Source organism: Rhopalosiphum padi, chromosome 4 (assembly GCF_020882245.1).
Source record: "Rhopalosiphum padi isolate XX-2018 chromosome 4, ASM2088224v1, whole genome shotgun sequence".
NCBI lineage: Eukaryota > Metazoa > Arthropoda > Insecta > Hemiptera > Aphididae > Rhopalosiphum > Rhopalosiphum padi.
Genome location: NC_083600.1, coordinates 11,175,955 through 11,202,957, shown reverse-complemented (window position 1 = coordinate 11,202,957; position 27,003 = coordinate 11,175,955). Strand labels below are relative to the sequence as shown.

General features: G+C 25.0%; 1 protein-coding gene across 5 annotated transcripts in view; it reads left to right on the top strand.

The window, feature by feature from the left end:
* The window catches only part of LOC132928207 (V-type proton ATPase 116 kDa subunit a 1), a 41,811-nt gene extending 14,808 nt beyond the window's left edge, over positions 1-27,003 (top strand). For 2 of the 5 annotated variants that reach the window (XM_060992718.1, XM_060992717.1), the window contains 18 exons: positions 6,594-6,712; positions 12,740-12,922; positions 12,987-13,115; positions 14,393-14,413; positions 14,791-14,891; positions 16,588-16,714; positions 17,442-17,618; positions 17,697-17,909; positions 17,981-18,131; positions 18,205-18,344; positions 20,249-20,485; positions 20,558-20,667; positions 20,742-20,866; positions 20,930-21,045; positions 21,115-21,225; positions 21,360-21,570; positions 22,463-22,634; positions 23,516-27,003. In XM_060992718.1, the coding sequence (XP_060848701.1) occupies positions 6,596-6,712; positions 12,740-12,922; positions 12,987-13,115; positions 14,393-14,413; positions 14,791-14,891; positions 16,588-16,714; positions 17,442-17,618; positions 17,697-17,909; positions 17,981-18,131; positions 18,205-18,344; positions 20,249-20,485; positions 20,558-20,667; positions 20,742-20,866; positions 20,930-21,045; positions 21,115-21,225; positions 21,360-21,570; positions 22,463-22,634; positions 23,516-23,615 (2,541 nt within the window). In that variant the 5' untranslated portion in view covers positions 6,594-6,595 and the 3' untranslated portion in view covers positions 23,616-27,003. Of the gene's footprint in view, positions 1-6,593; positions 6,713-11,134; positions 11,296-11,407; positions 11,608-11,850; positions 12,136-12,739; positions 12,923-12,986; positions 13,116-14,392; positions 14,414-14,772; positions 14,892-16,587; positions 16,715-17,441; positions 17,619-17,696; positions 17,910-17,980; positions 18,132-18,204; positions 18,345-20,248; positions 20,486-20,557; positions 20,668-20,741; positions 20,867-20,929; positions 21,046-21,114; positions 21,226-21,359; positions 21,571-22,462; positions 22,635-23,515 lie in introns of those variants that run through there. The other 3 variants (XM_060992721.1, XM_060992720.1, XM_060992719.1) reach the window with 3 other exon arrangements.

The following is a 27,003-nucleotide window of genomic DNA, read 5'->3' as shown; positions in this document are numbered from 1 at the left end:
AACTAAATAATAAATATTCCAGAAATAAAAGTTTGAATAATTATAAATATAAAGTATAAAATGGATTGATCGCGCATAAAAAAAATCACCCTGTAAACATACCATATACGAAAGCCAATTACATATTAAGAATGATAAAGTCGCTTTAAGAGGCACTCTCATCAACTTTTGGAGCAGTAAAAATACATCTTCTATCTTAAATTTGAAGGTTGGTTTCTGGTAGGTAATTAAATATAGTTGATAAGTTAGAGAAGGTGGGGGTAACCAACCTAATCTAACCTAACCAGATTGATTTTCGGTCATTTTTTAAAGATTAAATAAATGTCAAAGGTACCAAATTAATAATAGAATCTATGTATATTATATAATTATGTTTAGTTGTTCTTAAACAACCTTCTAATGATTCCCCAATATCAGTATAGGTCTCAAATATTTCAAACATTCACAATATTAGTCATTTGTGTGTTATAAATACATTTTATCTTTTTATATATATTTTATATAATATCTATATTAATAAAAAAATATACGTTTACCTATTTTTCCTCAAAATTAAATTAAAAACAAATAACAACTAGTGTCACGTAAATGCAATCGTAGTGAATGTCGTGTTATTGAATTGGCCTGGGTGGACTCTCTCTCCCTTTGACCTAGACTGAGGAAGCTTCCTGTGACGTCAACAGGCTACCCCACTTGTCTCGTTGGCATTTTTGCTTGTTGTGCGGCCCAACGTGCCTTAGTATAGCCAATGGAAGTACATAATATATTATGTATAGACAACAAATCAACCGTTTACATTATTGTTTATTTAAAAGTATAAAAATGAAGTACAAATAATTAAAATATACTATAAGTTTTTGTACATTTGTATATTTTAAAATTGAATTATACGTTTCTATAAATTATGTTATATAAAATTATTATAAAGTTTTTTTTAACTAAACTACAATATACAGTATGTACAACCAATTTAGGAAACATTCAAGTTCTCGGTCGAATTTCGTAAAATTGAATCCGAGACTTTTTTATTATTTATTCATAATTATATTATATTTATAGGAACATTTAAATTGTTTAAAAATCCCGGGTTAGGTTGTAACCTACGGATTAGGCATAAGTTAAACTTATATTATTTTCTAAAATATAGCTAAGCCTACTTTTGATTCTATATTTGAGTAAACCATTTTTTATACTCATTTAAAATTCATAGATATTTTACTAAATTTAAAATTGATTGAATAAGAGTTAATTGATTGGTATAATTGTTATATTTTGATAAATTTTCTAAGTAATAGTACTAGGCTACATATTATTTAGTTCTTATAGCAAAAAAAAAAAATGTAAATATTAAAAAACAAACTGATATATAATAATGTATAATAAACATGTTGATAAATTGAAAACAATGTATTTATGTGTTATGATACAATTTGAATTGGCTCTCATTCACCCAATTGAAATTCTAGAGCTATTTGTTAATTCAAAATGACATAAACATAATACTGCCTAATTATAGCAAGCATATGAAATGTTCTTATAAATGCATATTGTCAAGCAATTTTTGACTTAAAATTAACGTAATCCTACTCCTACATTATCTTTACTTTAATTTAATAAAATGACAAGTGTACAATAAAATATTATTTTTAACAATTTATACAAGTATACATATTTTTATTAGTATACCTAACTCTGTTTTTATACTTAATAGCATACATATTTACTTATAATATAGAAATAATAAATTATTATTAGAATAAATAATTTTTTTCTTCGTAGTTAATGCGGTTAGACATGCAAAAACCTTTCGAATTCATTAATATTTTAACGAAATAAAAGTGCATTCTGCCTTATCGTGGATCGTAAAGTATGTTGTGTGTATTGATTCTAAAGCTTATTATTAATTTATTCTACAACTACTATTGGGAATTTCTATCATATTGTCCATTGTAAGCTTAGTTAAAATATTTACACATTTAAATTTAATAAAAATATATTTTGTTGAAATTGATAGAATGATAGCAGCGATTTGTAAGCTTAATATTTATTGCTCAAATATTTTGTTCACAACATAATTTTTTATGTTTAATTATTAGAATACGTCTGAATACAGTAGTGTAATAAACAAATTAAAACTATTAGTGAATTTCGCAGATATTAAACTTTAGATGTGAAAACTATAACTATATTATGTACCCATTAAATATACCTAACCTAACCTATATATATATATATATATATATAATGTTATATATATGACAAGTCTTAATAATTTAGACAATTTTTATTAATAAATGTATCAATTTAAGTAGTTTATGAACAGATCATTTAAATTTTAAGTGCTTAAAATATGACCTACAATATATGTATATATATATACATATATATGTACGTAATTAAAATGTGTTTATGTCAAGTGCTAAATCGACTACTCTTAATTGAAAGTTTTATTTATTGAAAACAAATTAAAAATATACGTTGTTAGTGTTGTTCAAATTTTATTTTATATGACTGAATGGCCTTTTTAAGTTTGATTTTTATCATTTGTCTAATTGTCTTTAACAAAACATTGAATTTAATGTATAACGTAAATTAATAAAATTATATTATTCACTTGCTAGTTTAAATTTAGTAGTTTTGAAAGAATAATTGTAAACTAAAAAAAAATTTAGAACTAGATTAGTTAATTTTTATTTCTGTTGATGTAGTAACCTATTTTATCATAACGAGAGCGTTTAACAAGCTGATAATCTCTTTAATGTTATATACGCAACTCTTCGTAATAGTTGAATAGTCTACCAATCACGTGTACCTTTGTACATTTATCAGTTTCCACTGTAAAAATAACCGTCCAGATTATATAACAAATTATGATAATAATTACTAATTAACAGCAGCGGACTGACCAGGTGTTCTAGTGAGCTATAATAGGACACCAGGCCGCCTGGTCCGGGCCTTCGGAGCCGCTGAATATCTGATGATATTATTAATACATTTATTTTAAACACTATACAAGTTTAAACACTTTAAATCACGACTATTGAACTAATATAGGAATAAGTTATACAATAAGTTCATGATCAAACCATAAATTGTGTAATATAAGACTTATATGACGTATATATTGTGTTATAAACTTATAAATAAATCAAGTATTTATTTTATTTCTACAACACGTACGATTATATTATATCATATTATTTTTATTAGAAAAAAAATATCTTTGTCAAATCAATAGATAAAAAGGCCAAAATAAAATGTGCTTAGGCCATTTATATTACTGTAAAATAGTGGGACATATACCTCTGCTCCAGCTAATTAGTAATTAAACACGTCCTATAGATATTCACTAATTTATTATTTAATATTTAATATTTTAATGATTCTAGTACAAGTATTGTAGTTAGTATTAGGTTTTAGCATTAATATGTTCTTTATGAATTATTATCTTACTGATAATATTATTAAAAATGTAGCGCAAACTATTAGAAGTATCGTGCCTATTATAGTGCCTAAATTATACTTAATTCTTTCCTAAAATAATATAACATCGAAAGAACTACATTATAAGTAAAATAAAAATAATTTACTAGGAATAAGTAATAAAAGATTTATTAGTCCTTATACTAGTTAAGATATTATACATAAACAATAAATGAAATTAATTTATCATATATGATATTAGATACTTACCTATCAACAAAATTAGTAATTATAACAATAATTATGAATAAAATTCTAAATTACATATAAAATATTAAAATTTTTTTAAGTATAATATTTTTTCTAACCCAATTATGGTAGTACATTTTTTTTTTATCAATTATTATAATTTAGATATATTTTTATTAAAATAAAATGTTTAATTGTGTTCTGTTTTCAATCCTCATTATGATATGGTATTATAATTATTCTAGAAATGTAGAAAAGATTAAAATTATTTAGATCTTAGTAGTGATTAAATATGAAGAGTTTATTGTATTATACCAAAAAATATGTTCTATACGTATTGAAATATTACTTAAATTTTTAAATATTAATAAAAATATATTAATTTAAATTTTATAGTACTTAATAAATAATAAAAATACTTTGTATACCAGAGTAAAACATATAATAGTACCTATATAATTTTATTAATATATATTATTTTATTAAATTAGATTTTTATTTGAAAATTGATTAACAGTAGGTTCTTATATTCTTACATTTTTTTTATTGTTTTTAACTTTTTTATACAAGAAAATGTTAATTTTTTTTAAACGTATCACGTATCATATTTTGAATAATATAGAAAGATTAGGCCTTTGGGATACTATATTAAAGATCACGATACGCATACCACAGACTCGACTGTATTTGTATTATTATAGGTACATTATTTTATCTTCTTTATAGTATTCATACTAAATTAAACAATCTAATGTAAGGAATAATTTATGTATAATTATTAAAATATATCATATTTCTCTAAATAATTTAATATTTTTTTATCATGTATTATAAAAGTACTCACTATTTATTTTCGCAAATATATAACATTTATAACACTAAGATAAATGTGTGTAGGATACTTAAAAAATGTAACAATATTTACGAATAATGAGAACCAAAAATATAAATATAACGACAATCGGTATTTGAATTTATTTGATTCATATATTAAAAATAAATAATTTTTTTAATGGTTCTAAAATCAAAACTAACTGAATCAGAACTATTTATTTATAATAATTATATACTAAATATCATAGTTATCATAATGAACAATTTGAAACGAATACTGTTTGTGTTATTACCTGCAAGGCTGCAAAAAATTAAATATGTAAATTCGTAAATATTTTAAATGAAAAGACTACAAAAAAATTGAAAATTCGTAGACAAAAATTGTAGGTATGTATTTTTAGATTTCAAATAGATATAATTTGCTACCAGAATCAATCCTTGTAGTTATTTTTAAACAGTCCTGTTTTATCCTAAATTGTTCATTGTTATTTTTCAATTATTTTGAAAAGAACTACTTTTTCTTTTTTGGCCTTCCATAGTTTTTTATTTTTGGTTACATAGTAATTATACACAATTTTCTACTAAAAGAATCATACTCAAAGTTAAAAAATCAAAACATTTTTACTACTCTTGAAATGGACATCGACACTAAACAATTATACTCATCATTATAAAACCAATAAATCAATCATCGCGCCTCTTGCAGATTTTCATGTATTAAATTCTCAATATGGAAATACTATTTTCAAATAAGTTATACTGCGTATGTTCGCGGTGATTAAAAGTAATGTTCATAATATAGTCCCCGTTTTTTTGTAGATACTAATTAAATCCCTTAATGTTTAAATTACAATGCTAACTGAGTCTCGTCAAACTTTGAAAAACAATATCTTCCTTCCCATTTTTACTATCTTAGGACTGTAAGTTGTTGTTATTTTAAGGTATGGTTAAAAATATTCGTTTTTATGTTAATTTAATAATTGTGTATATAAATGTATTGTATTATTAACTATCAAGTTAGATGTCAAGTGTGTGATTGGGTCACTGTAATGGATATGTTAAATTTCAATCAATGATATATATTATTATATACAAAATACGATTCTGTACAACAATATAACTTGGTATATTTCATGTTTTTTTGATATTCCTATTAAAGTGATTTGTTTTACTATTAGTATTAAAGTAAGTTGTTAAGTTTTACCGAAAATATTTATTATATATATTTAATAAATGGTATGTACATACTACATTGTTCATATTATATTATTATTATTATTACATTTTCAACGGGTCTTACCATAAAACAGTGTAAATAGGTTCATGGTATAAATAATATGTATCTACATATTTTTTAAATGTTATTACATATATGTAGTTTATACATTTTATATACGTTAAAGTTTTAAGTCTTACAAATAATTTAAATTAATTAAAACAAAACAATTCACTATGTTTCAAATTTCTTTTTTTTCTTGATTATTTTGAAAAAATATTGGATATTTTTAAATTTTACCTCTCAAAAAGACAAACTAGTTATAATTTTCTATTAAAAGCTACTCCTAGTTGGAATTCTAAGCATCGTTCTACTACTTATCGTGTTATTATACACAAATACAGCATCGTAAAATCAACACATCCATCGCTCAGCTTAAAATCTAAAAAAATCTACGATCTAAATTGATGTGTTTTACTTTTTCCAAGTACTGGCTCAGTTGGTATAATTTTCTTTAATACCGGGACTTAAAGAATATTAGATAAATAAAACTGTGATACGCACACTTATTACTAAATGTATAATTATAACTATACTAGCTAGATACACTTATAAATAATATTATATTATGTATATTATAAAATATACATTAAATAATAAGTGATTTAGTATAATATGAAGTTTGAATATTTAATAATTTTAAACATTTGTTATTTTTCTGAACGTTTAAGATATATATATATTATTGATTAGGTATATTAAAATCTTGAAATCTTTTAGTAAAAGTTAATTAATAACTGTAGGAAAAATGAAATCATACGATTTAGTACGCCATTCTTATTAATGATGTATAAACTATTTGCATTGACAGAAATGGGGTCCATGTTCAGGAGTGAGGAAATGGCCTTATGTCAACTTTTCATACAGCCAGAAGCCGCTTACGCATCTGTGGCTACAATGGGTGAAGCAGGAGTTGTACAATTTCGAGACGTAAGTAGCACAAGTTTGATAAATAACAACTACAGAAATTGTGAATAATGATTAAACTTTTTTCCCTTATACAAGTAAATGATACTATATCTTTTACTTCACGTTTAAACTACAACGTTTAAAAAATATATATTACAATAAATAGCTATGCATTGATAAAATATTTTACCGATTACCTGATTTTTCGCCAACGAATTTTGTCGCCGTATTGCCATACTTTCTTAGCTATGTATTTTACTAAGTTTGCTTAGTTTTAAATTGTATACATAATTATAAATATCTATGAGGTAATGAAACTTGTGTACGTTATTTTGAACAAATATATTATGATTATTAAAAATGTATTATGCTTCGCTTTTAATTAATTATTTAAATTGTCTTGATATTAAGAACAACATAATTTTATTTTAAATTTTATCTAGTTGTGAATTATCTCTAAAAAATATGTTAGTTGTAAAACAAGAATATGTTCCTTCTTTTATTGATTTAATTGGCAGAAACGTGTATTACCTAAACCACAACAATTATAGCAATAAGACGGAATAGAATAAGATTCATTTCTAAAATATGTTAACTTAATCTAACTTTTTTCATTAATTTGCCCACATTTGACAAATAATATAAGATATAAACCTAGAATAAGCAAACGACACCATTGCTCAGAACGCTATGAGCACTTGATCGATTTTTCAGTAGTTAAATCTAGAGAGACTGTCCTATTTAACTTAGCCTAGGCCCTAGAATATAAGGTTATTAGAATACTCCTATAGGAGTATTATATGTGTCTTATATTTAATATTTTTTCCAACCTTTTTTTGTACAAAAGAAAACCATACAATTATTTGTTGTATACTATTACGTACGTTGTTAATTTTATAAGTTCTCATAAATATAAATATTTGCCTGTTTAATCATGAACTTCTTTTCATGCGTACAGATAACAGAGATTCTACTACTTGACTAAAATTTCTTACAGCTATATATACTAAACACCTTATATATAATAAATAATGCATATTTCCATATTCTTCGTATAAAATGTATATTATAATTACACAATGCATCATTAACATGTTGATATAATTTGACATTTCTGCCAATATTTATTATTTAATATTTCAACCAATTTGTTATTATTAATAATTGTTAATTTAAGATGTTTCACCTCTTTTAGTAAATACTAAATACCTAGTTAAATTTACTAAATCGGACATAATATACTAATCTTTAACTCATTGAACCGGTCAATATGTGTATTGAATTTGATGAAAAATAATAAATAAATGTAAATTTAATCATTCTTATATTGAATTTTTAATTTTTTTGTATTTTTCGTCATAATTATATCAAATAAAATGTTTTTAATCTTAAGAGTTTTATATTACTTTATACTTAGTTAGGATTTATTCAAGCAATTTGAATCAGTAGTATATATAGGTAAAGCATTAATCATGTTGAAAATAATTTCGGATTTAAATTCGTTGTAATTCAAATTTTAAATATATTTTCAATATAAAAAAGGTCTTTTATTGATAATTATTCTAGCTAATTAATCTTATATTCAATGCTACAACAATTTTAAATTTCAGTAATGACTGTAAAAACTTAATCTTTATTTTTGAATATAATAAATTTCACCTTAATCTATATTTTAAACGATTATAAAATAAAACCTGACTAAACGATTTCTCTAGTTACTACTTACGAAATTCTATATTTGTATTTGATTGCTTAAGCACATGCTTAAATGTACCTTTTAATTTTTTTTTAATTTCTTATATCGTTGAAATGATAGAGAACCTCAAAGTGTTTTACTTACATTTTAGCATTGATAAATATTTATCTTCCATTTGGCTTGTAATCAATTTTACATCATAGAACAAACATTTACGTGTTTTTTAATGTTTATCTCTCTTTCTTAAGTTTGCTTTAAACTGTAGATAGTCACAATTAACTTTTTTGTTCTTAAAGAGACTATCTAATGGTGTTTACTATATTGTACACATTAGTTCATTTTCAAGGACTTATTTGCATATAATATTATGGTTTATTTTTTTATGTCATCACATGAAAAAAAAATATCTTATAGTGCTTTACTTACTATATCCGTATGTTTATGTGATAAATATACCTTCTAAAGTTGATTATTGTTTAAATCGATTAGGAAAAATATTATATTTATGTGACATTTATTTATTACTTGTTAGCATATATTTGATAAACACTATAAATTATTTGCCAAAGTTTAATATGCATAATATAATAAATTACAATATACCTTCTATATTTACTATACATTCAAACAAATACGTGTATTTAATTTATTAGTTTTAGATTTAATACTCGATTTTAGTGATCGAAGTAGTGGACATTTTACATTTCATGAGCTTTGTTCACATTCGCAATAAAATAGTTGCGAGAAACCTTGTTATTACATATTATGCAAAAAAAAATTAAAAAATTAAAATTATTCTCGTATCTATAAATGATTAAAAAAATAAAACAAAATATTTTTAAAACCATATCATTAACATTAAACCCAGAAAAATAGTAAGTCATTCATATTCTGAGATTTTTCAATAAAATTTACTCAAAAAAATGATTTTTTTAAAGTTATTCGTGAAGTCAAAACAAATCGTTTGTTAACGAATCTGTTATTCACCGGCGAGTTTGCGGCAAAACCGATTTGAATCAGATTTTAAGCTTATGGGCGGAATATAAGGGGTAGCCAAAACCTAGAACTGCTAAGATGCTTGTAATCCAAGGTATTTCAAAATCAATATTCAACATTTTGGATTTACTAAATACCATCTAGTCTTCGGTAACAGATGTATAGCGATTATTGGTCCACGACCATGGAAAGGTCCCGAGCATCAGTACGTATAGACAGTATAGTCAACGTCAATGGTTCGTTTGACCAACTTAAAAATACTATTATTAACTTGTGGTTTCTAGCTGTCATTTATGTTTTATTGTATAAAATTATATAATAATATAAAATAAGTGTATTAAAAAAATTAACATTCTAAAATGTCATTAAAAATAATATATTTTCTGAATCTTTGGTATGATATAATATTTACATTATAGGTATAATTATACTTATAGCACGGTTATAATGTTGCTTTGAGATCAAAAATTAAACATGTAATATCAATCATAATTATTGGTAATCTACCATAAAAATATAAAATGTTCTCACTTTTAAAGTCAATCATAATACGTCAATATTTATTTATTAATGATATGAAGGTCAAATGTATTAATAATATTACATGAAACCATAACTATGTTGTAATGCATTTTTAATATGATATAAATACGTGATAAAAGTACCTACTACCTATTGTTTATTCTTTATATTACTAAATTAAGTAAATTACACATAGTTTTAAACATTTACTTAGGTATATAATAATACAATAGGATTTAATGTCCTCATTTGGGTGATTCAATATTTCAATGATTCGTGGTTTTTTACTTTTAAGTTTAAGTATAAATTATCCATTATAAGTAATTCACACCTAGCACATCTATATTATAATGTAAAAAATGATTAATTTAAATTTCAGACAATACTTTAAAATTTGTTTCCATCTTTTTTCTATTGTATGTAAAAATATGTTTTAACTTCATATAATACTAAAAACATATAAGTGTTTTGTTTTATTATAAGTCTTTTAATTGTATAAGTAATTGTATTCGTGGGCGTCATTTAGGGCATTACAGGGTATGTTTATGCATACCTAAAATTGATCAAGATTGCATTTCGGCATAACTGTAATTTTTCTGCGTTGGTCAAAAATAATGGTTTTTTTTTTTTTAATTGGTCTTATTGGTCAGGCATCGGCAACTATGGTCATAAGCTGTAGTTGGTATGTTATAATATATATGCAGCATTATTATGTAGTATTAAAATACGATATATATACGAATAAAAATTAAAATAATTGAAGTAAAAACTTAGTATTATTACTTATTAGGTACACCGTACACAATATTCATAGATATTAGATATCTAATGTATAAGATCATCAGATGTAAATCTAAAGATTCAATTTTTCTAGAGTTGTGAGCAAAAACAATTTTTTGTAATAATTCTATAGTAAATACCTACAATATATTGGCCTGCCAAAAATATTTTTGTCCAACCCAGTTGTTAGCATAAAAGCATACCTTTTTTAAAAAGTTGAAATGATGCCCCTGATTGTATTATGTATAGGGGAACATGGGGCAAAGTGGGGTACCGGGGCAAAGTGGGGACATCGTAATATCTAGGTATTAATGTATAACATTGATAATATTATTAGATTTATGGCTTCCTTGGTCGTCTCAGATTGTGTGATAAGAGTTTTGAATCAAACTATCGATTATTTTGCGATTAATCGATGAAAAACTGTACATATGCCTGTAATCATTTACTTGATAATAAAATTTGATAATTTGTTATTGATCTATTAAATTATGTTGTGATCCGTTTTTAATAATTTTTTTTTTATTAAAACGTGCGTGTTATTGATTTAATGTTTTAATTTAATTATTTCAATTTAAATATTTGAATACAATCAAATCAAAGGCTCTAGGTAAGTTAATCAATTGGGGCAATGTGGTTTACACCTGTCTGGGGCAAAGTGGGGACGTCCCCACTTTGCCCCATATTTCAAATTTTATTAAATTTAAATTCTATGAATTCAGAATGGTTAGGCATTATAAAAGAAAAACCAACCAACATTCATGGTCTGAAGACTCTATGAAGTCTGCAATATTAGCATATAATAATAAAGAGATGGGATTCAGAAAAGCTGCATTATCTTTTGGTGTTCCTCAAACTACTCTAGAAAGAAGAGTAAAACAATTTGCAGCAACTGATAATTTAGCTGAAGCTAGCACAAAAGGTAACCTATTTTTATTTATAATAACATAGTAAACACAATAAAGTAATTTAAAATGTTGGTTCCATATGTTTAAGGTAATAAAATAATAATTTATATTAAATTTATTTCAATTTTTCTTTTGAAACTTTATCAAACATTTAGAATAAATCTATATTTAAAATTGAAATATGGAATAATTAAGTATAATAAGTATAATAAGAATAAATAAGTTAAATTAATGAAGTTGAATTTATAATTTTATAGCTCTTGGAAGGTTCAAAACGGTGTTTACTCAGGAGCAGGAGGTACAATTAGTAGAGTATATAAAGACTATGGAAGCACGTTTATTTGGTTTGACTTCAGTAGAGTTGAGAAGTTTAGCATACCAATTAGCAGTAAAAAATAATATAAGCCATACATTTTGTAAAGATGATTTAGCAGGAGTAGACTGGTTGTATGGCTTTATGAAGCGACATTCAGATTTATCATTACGTCAACCTGAAGCTACGTCAGCTGCTAGAGCATCAGGCTTCAATCAGGTTGCAGTTGGTAAGTTTTTTGCTTTGTTAACTGAAGTGGTGGATAAAAATAAACTTCTTCAGTTGATGGGTGGATTCAGTGTGGACAGTGTAAAAAATGGGCTCATTGTCTTTGTGCTGGAATCGAAGAAGATTTTGAAACAATGTTCAATTGTGAATTTTGTTCCTAAAATTGTTTTTTAGTTTTATTGTATTTAAAAAGTTACAATTTATATGTTTATTTCCTTTAAGTGAAGTTAAGTTAAGTATACATTTAAGTATGTTTATGTTTTTTTTTATAAATAATTTGTTTTGTTGGAAAATTAATTTAAATAAATAAAATTTAAATGATTTTTTTTTGGTGTCCCCACTTTGCCCCACGTGTGGGGCAAAGTGGGGCAAACTGTAAATTTTTTACATCCTTTTATACTTAATAAAAAAAATAATTTTTTACTTTCATTATAAATGCCTAATTAATAACTATGACTTATAGATTGAGTAAAAAAAATTTGAAAGAGAAAAATTGATTATTAAGTAAATTACAGGCTTACAGACATTAGCGTCCCCAGTTTGCCCCATGTTCCCCTATTTAAGTACATTATCAGTAATAAATGATTTATTATTTTATTGTACAGTTAAATAGCGAAATGAACGTCTTCCAGCGAAAATTTGTCAGCGAAGTACGACGTTGTGATGAACTAGAACGTAAATTACGCTATATTCAAGCTGAAGTGCACAAAGACCACGTGCATGTCCCTGTACCCGAAAGCAGCGTTTTCCCATTCGCTCCTAATCCAAGGGAAATTATTAACCTAGAGGTTAACATATTTTTAATTGTTGTACATAACTTTATATAACTTAAATATTTTTTATTTTTTTTAGTCACAATTAGAGCGCACAGAGAGCGAAATTTTAGAGCTTAGCCATAATGCCGTTAATCTAAAGTCTAACTACCTCGAGCTCACAGAACTTAGACATGTTCTTGAAAAAACCCATGCATTTTTTGAAGAGGTAACCATTATAATATTAAATTTAACAAATATATATTTAATATTTATACATATTATAAACTAGTTTATAGAAACCAAATTCAGCCAATTTCAGGCCAATTCAGCCTAATAATCATAATTAATAATAAATATTAAGTTCGCCTTTGGAATAATTATTTTTGTACTTTTGTTTATTATTTATTTTATTTGATTTCAACAAGTGTATAATAAGATAAATTTAAAATAAATGTTAGTTCATCTCATATATCTTTCTTTATATACTTAAAATATGTTGTATCGAAAAAATACATTTTTATGATAAATATGTAGTATACATTTTTCACATTTAAATATTTTTTTTTTAATTTCATACTATATTATTAGAGCTAGAAAAATTCCTATTATAATCAAACTAAATTTATAATTTTATAAACTAAATATCTAGGTACCTATTAACTATTTTATTATTATTATTATTATTATTATTAAATATAGTTACACTTAGTAAGTTACATACATTAGTATTGTGACTATTAAACACAACCAACTATATAATTAATTGTATAGTGTAATTTTATTAATTTAAATATACACTTTTACAACAAATATGATTAAATATTTGAATACCAGTATATATTATACATTGATTATAATTATATTCATTCTATAGATATGCATATAATATTATATAATTTCATAATTTATTTATTTAAAAAAAAAAAATGTTTTCATTGTGTATTTACTATGTATATTATTTAGTCAAATTTGGTACACAAACATTACCATAAATCCTACTAATAATCAATTTATGATACTTTTCTAGCCAATATTTAACTATACAACATAGTTCTGTGTGTATTTAATTCATTATAACAAAAATATGTTATAAATAAATCTATCAATATTAAATATAATAAATAACCACTAAGCATCTATTTATATAAATAAACAATGAAGTATTCAAAACTAAAACATATAATAATTAATAAATAAAACAATTTTATAGTTATATCATACAGCTAATTTTTGAACAAAAAATAACATATAGCTAAGAAGTTCTGACCTTTATAGTTGAAATACTTATATTATTCAAACACAATACAAATTAATGGTTAAAACAAATATAATTTTATTGTTTGTGAAAAAAGTTTGTCTAATAATGTTATATAGATAACTTAAGTAAAAAATAGATATAAATATTAATGCCAATGTGATTAAATTGTACCAAATAAGATAAACATTTTTTTTCTCAAATGTCTCTAACTAAAAATGTTGTTTTTTTCTTGTTCATCCATTGAGCTTGATATGGATTTCTTAGACGTAAGTAATTTTGGGTTTAGCTTTATTGCATGTTATTAGGTCTTGATATATTTTAAAGCTGTTAGAAAACATATAGTTTAAACAATTAAAAAATGCTTATATTTTGCTATTAAATATCAAAAATATTTTGTGTACCAAATTTGAATTGAACACAGTTTAATTCGTTATTTTTTAGTTTGTATATATGATCTATTATCTTAAAATACAATAATTGTTTTACTTATTTTATTTCTATGAAATTATTGTAGAAGGCATTTCAACTGCTTTATTTAGTTTTAATTAAATGTATATTAGCATATAGATTTGATACATTAGTGTTTGAAGTAGACATAGATTTCCTCTTCTTATTTGTCCTTTAGAGTTTCTCTTTTCAACAGCAAGATGGTGTCAGTACATCAGGCACAGATTCTCTGACCAAAGCTCTAATTAGCGATGAAGCTCTAAATAGTCAGTCCCAAGTCACTCGGGGCCGTCTTGGGTAAGTATTACATTTTATTTTTATTATTTTTTTAATTTGACTAATATATAATTCATTATACTATGAAGAGTAAGTTTAATATTTTACAAACTTAGAAAAAAGAAACAAATACTTTATTAATGATATTCATCATTGTCATTATTTTATCAAAAATATCATATCCAAATTAAATAAATCATAGGTAAGGTCAAAATAAAGATTTCTAAATTATTCTTATAAGTACATACTAAACTATGTTTAAGTATTCAATAATTATAAACATTGAGTTCATCTACTATTTAAATTTATTTAATATATACATTGTAATTATAATATACATTTAGGGCCAATACCTTTTATATTTTTAACCAAAATTAAGTTTTTCTATGTTTCTCTATCATAATATTAAATAATATTCCAATAACCCGAAACTGTATTATTATATTATTATAGTTTGGTCATTGACACTAACAATACAGTATTCCTCTCAATCTTACTTCCTCAATAGTTAGTTGGCCGATAAGGAATAGATACCCGAGACATTCCAATATTAGGACCCTTATAACTGTGGGACCACAGTTTTTTTTTTTTGTTTTTAGCTTAATCAACTAGAAATTTGATATATTTTTGCACTTTGTTTTTCTTATTGAACCATGAATTTTCCTATGTATTTTTTTCTCAAATTTTTTTATCATTTCTTCATGACGTTTTTTTTTTGTGGTTTATACCTTTAAATTTGATAGTTAGTAAGTTCATTCTAATATTAAAAATAACCAAATAAAAACAAATTGTTCCAAACATTAAATTTGCTATTTCATGAGTTAATGAGATGAAGATAACATTTACAACACAATATATTAATATTGTCATTTACATAGAAACGTACTCAGAATTTTTGAATCTCGGTGATAATTTTTACTAATCTATCTTTCCATAGGTACAACGTCCTTTTAATAACTAATGCAACATAAGTATTATATCAATTTTTATTTTCATAAACATTTTTAGTTAAACTAATAGTAATCTAGTAAATATTGTACTTATTTTTTATTTTATTTTATTAATTACACCCAAGAAGAGCAAAAGTTACAGAATATATTATTTAGATTAATTAGTTGATAAATAATATAATAAACGCGGTGAATCATGAAATAAAATCAAAATACTTAATAATCAATTAGTTTATTATACAAGTTAATAATATTCATAATGATATTTTTAGCTTATACTTCTTTAAAATATTCAATCAATAAATATTATATTAAGTTTGATTGTATAAAGTTTCCTGTTTGACTTTTTTTATCTTGGACCATTTTAATTTAACAATAGTATATTGTTGCTGTTCAATTTATTTTTCGAGATGAAGACCAATTGTAGACATAATAATACAATAGGTTTTTATTACCAATTATAAACGATTATATTTTATTGTATTTCTTATTCATTTTAATAATTTAAAATTAAATTAAGTTGAATTTATATGATATATATATTTTATATAATAGAACTTTAAATAATAACTACTCATCTCATATATGATACATACAAGCTAATATTTTTTTAAATTTTATTTGTTAAACAATTGTTAACATACCTACATCCTATAAAAACACACAGTTTACTTTTTTAATTCAAAAACATTTTTTATGAACTGAAATTTTAAACATTTATTTGAAATTAATTAATAACTTTATTGTTATTATTATTATTGTATTAGGTTTGTTGCCGGAGTCGTGCCCCGAGAACGAGTACCTGGTTTTGAGCGTATGTTATGGCGTATTAGCCGAGGAAATGTATTTTTACGGCGGGCAGAACTCGAAGATTCGCTTGAAGACCCATCTACAGTAAGAATTATACCTAATCTGTAATACAAAAAACATTTTCAGTCAATACATTTTTAAATAATCTTATATCTTAAAGCAGTGAAAAATCATAAGTTTAATTAAATGATTTCTATAATTATAAATTAATTAATTAAAAGGTATGTTATTAGTTCAATGCTATTTTTATAATCCAAATTATTTTCCTTTGTAAATACCTCAAAAGGGATAGTTATGTTATGACAGCAGAGGTTCCCAAACTTTTTATTGTACGACCCATTTTAGGAATTTTTCAAAATTTGACATCCCACAATATCAACGAATAACCTTTCTTTTTGCTGTTTTACTGAATTTGAACATCAACAAAAAATAATAGATGATTAAAAAATGTATTACCTATTTAAAAATATAACACAACTCACCTTTTGGGAACCTCTGTATTACAGTATAATTTATACTTCTCTCTAAACCTTTTAAAAGTACAAACTAGATCGATTTTATAACCAAAACACCCCTGTTTTTGAAAATCGAATCATTTTATAGGCAACTTATCGTGTACTTTTACATATATAAATAAAAAAAACATCATAATATATGGGTGTACAGGAAGTGTTAAGAATTTAAACTATGTTCCTATAATTATGTATTTGTCAAAAATACGGTGATTCACACCAGCCAAAAAACAAGAAATTCTCTAAATCATTGAACACTATGTATATTATAAACAAATAAATATGTATCATTAATTTAGGGAAACGAGATTTTCAAAACTGTGTTTGTTGCATTCTTCCAAGGAGAACAGCTCAAGTCACGGGTTAAAAAAGTCTGCTCAGGGTTCCATGCGTCATTTTATAATTGCCCAAGTGCACATTCTGAGAGACAAGAGATGTTAAAGGGCGTTAAAACAAGACTAGAAGATTTGAATATGGTAATATATACAATAATATTATTTTTTAATACTGCTTATTAACTTGCTTAAGTTAATTTACCTTTTATTTGCTTTCAGGTGCTAAATCAAACAAGAGACCATAGACAACGTGTGTTGACAACTGTAACAAAAGATTTGCATAATTGGGGTGTTATGGTTCGCAAAATGAAAGCTATCTACCATACCCTTAATTTATTCAATATGGACGTTACCAAAAAGTGTCTAATCGGTGAATGTTGGATACCAATAAAAGACTTAGCATTCATCAGACACACATTGGCTGAAGGCAGTGTAAGATCATTAATGTCTTATAAGTGTATTTATCAACTGAATTTATTTTAATTGCAATGCTTGTTATTTAGAAAGCTGTAGGAAGCTCAATACCTTCGTTTTTAAACATAATCGACACTAATGAAAATCCGCCAACGTTCAATCGAACTAATAGGTTCACGCAGGGCTTCCAAAATTTGGTGGATTCATACAGCGTCTCTGGTTATCGAGAAGTTAATCCTGGTGAATTAAAATTGGTTGATCTATATTTATATATGTATTTATTGTTGTTAATATAATTTTTTTTTTTATTTAGCCTTATACACTATAATCACATTCCCGTTTCTTTTCGGGGTAATGTTTGGTGATGCTGGCCATGGAATAATTTTAACAGTATTTAGCGCATATATGGTCATCTATGAACAACAATTGTCTAAAACAAAGTCTTCTAATGAAGTAAATATAAAAATGTTTAATACTATTTTATGCTTTTTGTTCCATTCTGATAAGCATGTATATAAAATATGAATACAAAGACCCAGCTTTACAAAAAAAATTTGAAAGTTAAGTTTTTTACTGCAATTAAATAATATGTGGATAGTTGCAGTAAATATACTTATTAATATTATCGTATATATAATAATTAAAAAAAATTGTACATAATTTATACTTTGAATTTTGTTATTATTCTTAAATGTTAACTCCCTCCCCACATACTCTAGCTCTAATTAGGCTCAACAGAAACACCATATTCATAAGAAAATAGTGTAAATCAATAAAAAAATATGAAAATTATATTAGCTAGACAGAAGACGCTCTGATTAGTCCCTATATACAAGCAAACGTATGTATTTGCAATAAAAATTAAATTAATATGGGCTTATGGAATACCAAAATTGAGATTATAAAATTCTTCCAAAACATCGCTCTCCGTACCATTGTTGCAGCATGACGGATCTTACACTATCTATTGTGGTATCGATATGGTCATCTCTGTCTGGGATGAGATTATTATGTTTTCCAGTAAACAAGGCTGTACCAACACACCAATCATATGCGTAAATTTGGGGGGAGGCTTAGACTGCTTGGCTTAGCGGGGCTTGGCCTCCTGAATTTTTTTTAAGTTTTTCAAGAAATTTAAGGTTATTTATTAGAGAAAATTATAAAATGTAAAACGTAATTCCTAATCAGAATATCCGATAGTTATGTGTTATGTGAACATTTAAGCTTCATGTATGAATTTTGTATTGTAAATTTGTAATAAAATTAAAATGATCGAACTATACGTTAATATTTTATAACGACAACGATAAAAAGTTATATATTATATATACCGTTAAATAAATAATTTTGAAGTTTTTATATACATTTTATATAATAAATGTTACAATAAAATTGTAAAATTTATATGTTGGGGGCGCAAAGGGCTTAGCCCTCCGCGGGCCTGTTCTATGTTTATAATTTTAGCTCCCCCTTCTAACAAGGCAAATTTACGCCTCTGATACCAATACTGCAGTAATAAAATTATTTTTAAAAATCTTAAAACACTAACGCTGAGATCATTTTTAGTCTACTTAGTTTAAACAGAATGGGAACATTCCGCTCGGAATGATAATCCTACACCTACTTCTTTTATGTTACTACTGGAAGTTTGTATACATCTTTAAAATTTGTATTGTTAATGTTTGTTTTTTATTGTTAAAAATTATAATTAAAAAACTCTTTTCGTGGTTTAATTTTAATACTATTAGGAGATGTGGGAGACTACTTTGCTGTACAGTATGTATCGAGCGTACCTCGACTCGTTATTGAGTACCTATATCACTGTAATGTATGTATTCAATTTGAACTCAATGATAAATCGTTGCATAATAAAAATGATTCTGAGTTGAGACAGTTGGTCATCCTATTAATAAATATATTTAATGATGTATTTATATTACATATAAAGTGTAATTTATTTTACTATTAATAATATGATATATTATACTAATTTTTACAAAAAACTTTGCATTTGAAAATGTAATTCTACTCATATGAATATTTTAGAATTACAACAAAATAAGTAAAATTGTTATTCTTTATTCAATATCCAATTTAAACTTAAAATGTCTATAAAAAATTGTACTTGTATATTTTTTAGATTTTTGGTTTCTGTACAAACTTCATATGAGAAACCTTATATTAATTTCTCAAGCTTAAAAAAAAATTAACATTTTATATATTTTATAACTTTTTAACCACAAAATAATTTGTAAATATTTGTAGTTTTGACAAAATTTGAACCTTAAAACCGTGGTTTAATAACAAATTAAATATATCAACTATACAATTTAAAACTATTTATTCGTATTTGTTAGATTTGGAACATATTTTTTGGCGGTCGCTACATAATCTTGCTCATGGGATTTTTTTCAATATACACTGGCATTATATATAATGATGTGTTTTCAAAATCCATAAATTTGTTCGGCTCCAGTTGGTCAAATAATGAAAGTCCAAGTTCTATCATTGGAAACAAAAGTATCACTTTAGATCCTGCTACCGCAGATTATTCACAGAAACCTTATCCATTGGGACTAGATCCAGTTTGGCAGGTAATTTTAACTTAAAATTTTACTTTATAACAATATATCAATAACTATTTATAATAATATTGTATTCTTCAGATTGCTGTTAATAAAATAATATTTCTTAACTCGTACAAAATGAAATTATCAATAATTTTTGGAGTCGTACACATGATGTTTGGCGTTGTACTCAGTGTTGTCAATCACGTGTATGTACATATATTACCATCGTTTTTTAATAGTACAATGGTTCAAGTACTTTATCCAATTTTTTTTTTCATAGGCATTTCAACAAAAAAATCAACATACTTTTACAGTTCATACCTCAAATGTTATTTTTGGTATTGTTATTTTTGTACATGGTATCTTTAATGTTCATGAAATGGATCTGGTATGGTCCTAAAAATCGTATGTGTATTTAAATATCATTATTATTGTAAATGATAATTTTAAAAGTATGAATTATTATAGCTTTAAAGACCAGCCCTAGATGTGCACCATCCGTGCTTATTATGTTTATTAATATGATGCTTTTCAAACACACGAAACCATTCGACGGATGTGACGAATATATGTTTGAAGGACAAGTAAGTAATTTATAACTGGCAGAAAAACAATTCATATTGTATTCATACTTAACACTTTATATATTTTAGGATCGTTTACAAAAGATCTTTGTTATAATTGCTATGCTGTGTATCCCGGTAATGTTGTTTGGCAAACCATTATACATAATTTTGTATGAGAGACGCCATAAGAAACATACGGTTTGTAATTTATGTTAATATATTACTATATAATATTTTAAATTGTTATCTGTTATAACGTGTTATTGCAAACCGCAATATATGATAAAATTAATAATGTATATATGTTATGGATGTATTTTTATAATACGTAGTCGGATAGCTGCGGAGAGTTGAACGGAAGCATCGAACTAAAAGAAACTGAATTAAGTGGCATGCTCAACGAGGCTGCTGGTCACGAAGAGGAAGAACCGGCTTCTGAAATATTCATTCATCAGTCCATTGAAACTATCGAATACGTGTTGAGCACAGTTTCACATACAGCTTCGTATCTTAGGCTTTGGGCGTTATCTCTAGCACACGCACGTAAGTTTTTGGAATTAACTATATGTACTATAATAGAAAAGGGGGAAAGATTATGACAAGTCAAGTTTTTTCGGTAATAATAACAAATGATCAGTGGCGTACATAGGTCCCAAACAGGCAACTGCCCTCGTAAAATTTTGAGGGGTAACGCCTTTACCCGGCACCACTATACTTGTGGTCCAACATTTCTGTATACTGAATTTTTAATAATGCAAGAGAAGGTGAGACGCTTTAGGCAAACCAAAAGACTTTCATTGATAAAATTTGATACTAAAATTGTGTAAATACAGAAAAAAAATATTGGCAATTAATAAAATTGATACCAATGTCAATTAGCGGAGGGGGGGGAGGTCTAAAATATGTATTTGTCCGCAGTTAATGTATCACTCCCACGCCACTACAAGTGATCTGATGGTAGTCTGGGAGATGGAGTTATGTACTTAAAGTGATTCATTTAACACTATTTTTCTGAGTTAATTTTAAAATGTTTATATTTACAACCATTTAATGTACTTATAACAATACTAACATTTTTTGTAGCCTAGTGTTTTTCTAGATTTTATAATTTTTTAAATATCAACTCGTTATATTATACAAAATACTTTTCTAAAAAGTTTTCCCAAGTGTTTTGTATATTATTTATGTAGTGTAAAATAATTGATATAACATATGTAAGTCATAAATGTAATAAATAAAAAGTAATCATGATAAAAACAAAATATATATATTAGAATTTGATTAATAAAAAAAAATTGATTAAGAAGATAAGTTTAACAGGTTAAATGGGCCACTCCGGTATCGTGTATGTATTTCGATTACCGTTATAATAATACGATACCTATACAGATTATTATATTATTGTACTCATCAATCAAATACAATTTTTCTACAGAACTATCTGAAGTATTGTGGAACATGGTTTTGAGATTGGGCCTGACCAGCGAGACGCATTGGGGTGCTATCAAATTATATATAATGTTCAGCGTATGGTCTATGTTCACCCTAGCGATATTAGTCATGATGGAAGGCTTATCGGCTTTCCTACACACTCTAAGGTTGCATTGGTACGTGTTTTTAATTTATATACTTTTTGACTACTTTCATTTAAAGTCTTCATTATTATTATCAGTTATCATAATTTTACGATTATACTCATTTTTCACCAATCTAAGGATTCAACTACAGGTTTATACTTTACACAGTCTACACTAATAGGCTATCTATATTATTAATTTAGGTATTTGTGAATTATTCTTTTATAATTCGGTTTCTTGTCGTTATATCTTTATGGTGCAATAATACATACCATTCAACCTCTGGAAGCAAACATGTGACATTTATGGTTTACCTATTTAATTGTAAATATACCTAATATTTCATCAATAAAAAGTACTACATTTTAAAACACAAAAATTAATCAATAATCATTATTATTACTTTGATTATTGTTTCTGAAGATAATATAATACTACGTTTTATATCTAATATTATTATGTTATCCTAAAAAAATATATAAGAAAATGAAACACATTTTTAATTGAAAACATTAATGATAAATTATCATCAATTTCAATAAATACTTAATGTTTTACAATTTTTTATTTCAAAAACACAAATAATTTGTTTTTGAGATCCATATCTATCAAATGTAATAGTGTAATACAGTCAGTCGTGATAACTCGAAGTTGAAGGGAGTTATCAATTTGCTTCGAGATATGTATTATTCGAAATATTTAACTCGAATTCATATTAATTTATTTATAATTAATATTTCTAGGGGAATAAAAGTTATCGCGACTCAACTGTATAAACTATTGTGATTTGTGGTGATCCTTGTTAGTGGTTTACTTTAAGTTTTCCATATTACTTTCGAATCTAAATTGTAAATAATATTTATTATGACATTATATTATATAAATCTTTATTTTCATGTTATAATTGTTAGGGTGGAATTCATGAGCAAATTCTACGTTGGCAACGGACACGCATTCCAGCCATTTTGGTTCAAACATGTACTCGAAAACGAAGAAGCTGTCGAGGACTGAAGTTTGCTTCTCGTATAATACTTAATTGTTTCACCCTGATACTTGAACTTCTTTTTTATTTTATACCAGTTAGATTTTTAAATGTATAAAAATAATTTTTAATTTTTTTGATTCGTTATTGTTATACATAATAATATGTTTATCGTTGTTAAATACTATGTTGTATCGAGTTCGTTAAGGGTAGGCCTTCTCTCTATATTTATATTCTAATATTGTATTTTTATTTTGCACTGCCACTAACTTACTGAAAAACGCCTTTATTGCTTGTATTCTGTGGCCATCATATTATTGCTAAAACGATTTCAACATTTTTTTATTGCGTATATCATAATATCACATTTTTATTATCCATGTCAAAAATTCAAGGTAGCTTATATATATTTATGAATAATTATATTTAAAACTGCTACTCTTCGTATTTAAGTATACTTGATACAGGTGGACACTGTATGTCGCGGTTATTTTTCTCTTTAGTTTTTATTGTTGTACAGGGTCCTGACTTATGATACATCTCTATACTATAATAACGTGTTAGGTAGGTAACTTATATAATTTACCCTTCGTGTTATTTTTGCTATCATACCAACACTACCTACACATCTTTTTTATGTATGGAACAAAATGTTCTTGCATGGTGCATACTATTATTATTGATTCAATAGTGTAACATAGTTTGTCTATAATTCATAACAATATTTTAAAATACAATTGTGAACAATTTAAAATTTACTTGACAATCATGATCACGATTTTATTGTGTATATCTACCCAAATCCCGATATTCTAACATTTTACATTTTTGAAATAATATTCAGTGCCTTAATATATTGCTTCAAATATTTAAATTGTATATATAATTATACCCATGTATACAGAGTGATTCACTAAACATGCTCAATACTTTTGTGATTAGATAATGGCATTTCTATTACCCCATCACTATTATTATATATTATACTATATTATAGAGAGCGTGTTTAGCAAACCACATTGTGTAAAGGTATTATGTATCATGTACATCGTTAATTTTTATTAATTCATTACATTCGATTAGTATTCTAAATTAAGATTAAGATAAATTTTGCCAATTACTTCATAGGTAATTACTATAATGAACATAACATTTTTAGATTTAATTAAAATATTTTTATTTATTTTTGACAATCGAATTAATAGGACGTACTACTAGGTGCTTTTATATTGACCGTGTGTATCTAATAATTATTCACACGGAAATTAATTAGTTTCGGAAAGTAAATTTATATATTTGTGTCTGACAATCCACTTTTAAACTTCGAACATAATCATGCATTTTCATAATATAATACGTCGTACATATATTTTTTAATTTATCTTATTTTAAACAGATGTTATACCTTATGCATATGAAGCAATACGTTTTGAAATTATTATTATTGTTCATATAATCATATATATTATACAGGTACATATATAAGTATAAAAATATCTATATTTTATAACAATCGCAACGATGGACTAAATAAAAACTAAAAAAAATTATTTATACATTGTATACAAATTATGATCGAATCTTTTTAACGTTTTTGAAAATTTAGAAAAAGTCATTTCGCTATATTATTTAATTTTGAATATACTAAAATGGGGTTCACCGGGATGTTACGAAGCGTACGATTCAAAACATTATGGTGTTTACAACTCGATATCCTTGTCTAATTTGTATAAGCACCTCAACTATTTGTAACGGTCCACCGTTGCCCAATTGTTTTTTCTAGCAATAATATTAATTATTTATTAATAATACATATTCTAAATATAGATTTTATCTTGTTTTTTATACAAATTATATGTTAATTCTATATCGATTACAGATTATTATATATATTATTATATTATAATACATATTTATATAGTTGAGTAGGATCTTACATAATAATAATAGTATAATTTAGAATTATTTAATAAAGTTATTTAAACGTATATATTGTTATTTGAAACATAGCTATACAGACATTTACCGTCATTCGTATATACCTAATGCTCAATAATCAGAATTTAATATTAGATAAATTCGAATTTAGATTTTATTTTAACGACGAAAAAATATTAGGTTTAGTTCATTTTCGTGTACATAAAAATACAATATATTATAATTATTCGGTAAAAATAAAATAATTGTAATAACATATAGAATGTACCTTATACGAATCATTTATGACAACAATATAAAATATTATATTATCTTGTAAAGCTTATTTGTTTTTGTCGTATATATGCCAAGTGATTTGTAAAATACGAAACGTAAAAATCGGATTTGAAAACAAAATTGTGATTTAGAAATAATATCACAAAGCCATATTAAAAATAAATAAGAACCTATGTGTTAAACTGACCATTTTGAATGACCAAGTTGTTTTTGCAGATGAAAATTTTCATCCATCCACATGGCAAAGAAATAGAATTTTTTTTCTTTATTATTAAATCTTAACTATTATAACTATAGTTTATAACGTAAATCGTATCTATTTAAACGTGTATGTATATACACACATACACAATAGATACGTAATAATGTAATTTTTCTTCAGTTTTCACTACCCATTTTTCCAATCCGCCCAGTCGTACAATAATTAATTATCGTTATAGTATTTATATTATATTGAATTGAATGTCAATTGAATGCCTACAATTGACCATATTTTTTTTTTACCTATACAGATACCTGCATAATATACGACCATATAGCACGTAAACGTACCTAGTTAAAATATAATATCTATTGTATTTATTTATTATTATTATTATTATTATTTGATTTATTTGTTGTTATGACACTTTAGTGGGACCAAAATAATATAATATTCAGTACCTAATCGTTTTTATTGTTACCCTATAGAAGTAATAGTTTTCTTTTTTTTCTTCTCTTTTTTTTTTTTTTTTTGTATCCTTGGCGAAATAGATATAAAATCATATCAAAGTATTATATTGCAGTATATTTATTTGTTTATGTATTATATATGTAGTGATCTATTTCGACGTGGTACAGTCTAAATATTATTTTTCGTAGATATAATATTTGGCACGCATTTCGTCATATTAATTTTTATTGTAATAAACGACCATTGTTATTTTACAAATCTGTTACTTTATGCTTAGAAAAATACGATATTAAATTGTTTTAGAATATCTTGATTCGTTTTTATTATTTTTAATTATCTGTTTTTGTTTTATTTATTGTATTATATTCATTTAAAACTTCAAAAACGAGAAACAAAAGACGTTGACTGAAGTATCAAATAGATATTCGAATGTATAGTGCATTCATATTATGTAGAATACGAATTTTGACTTGTAATTGCTCTATGTGACTAAAATTCTAATAAATATATTGCAAAAGTTGTTACAAAAA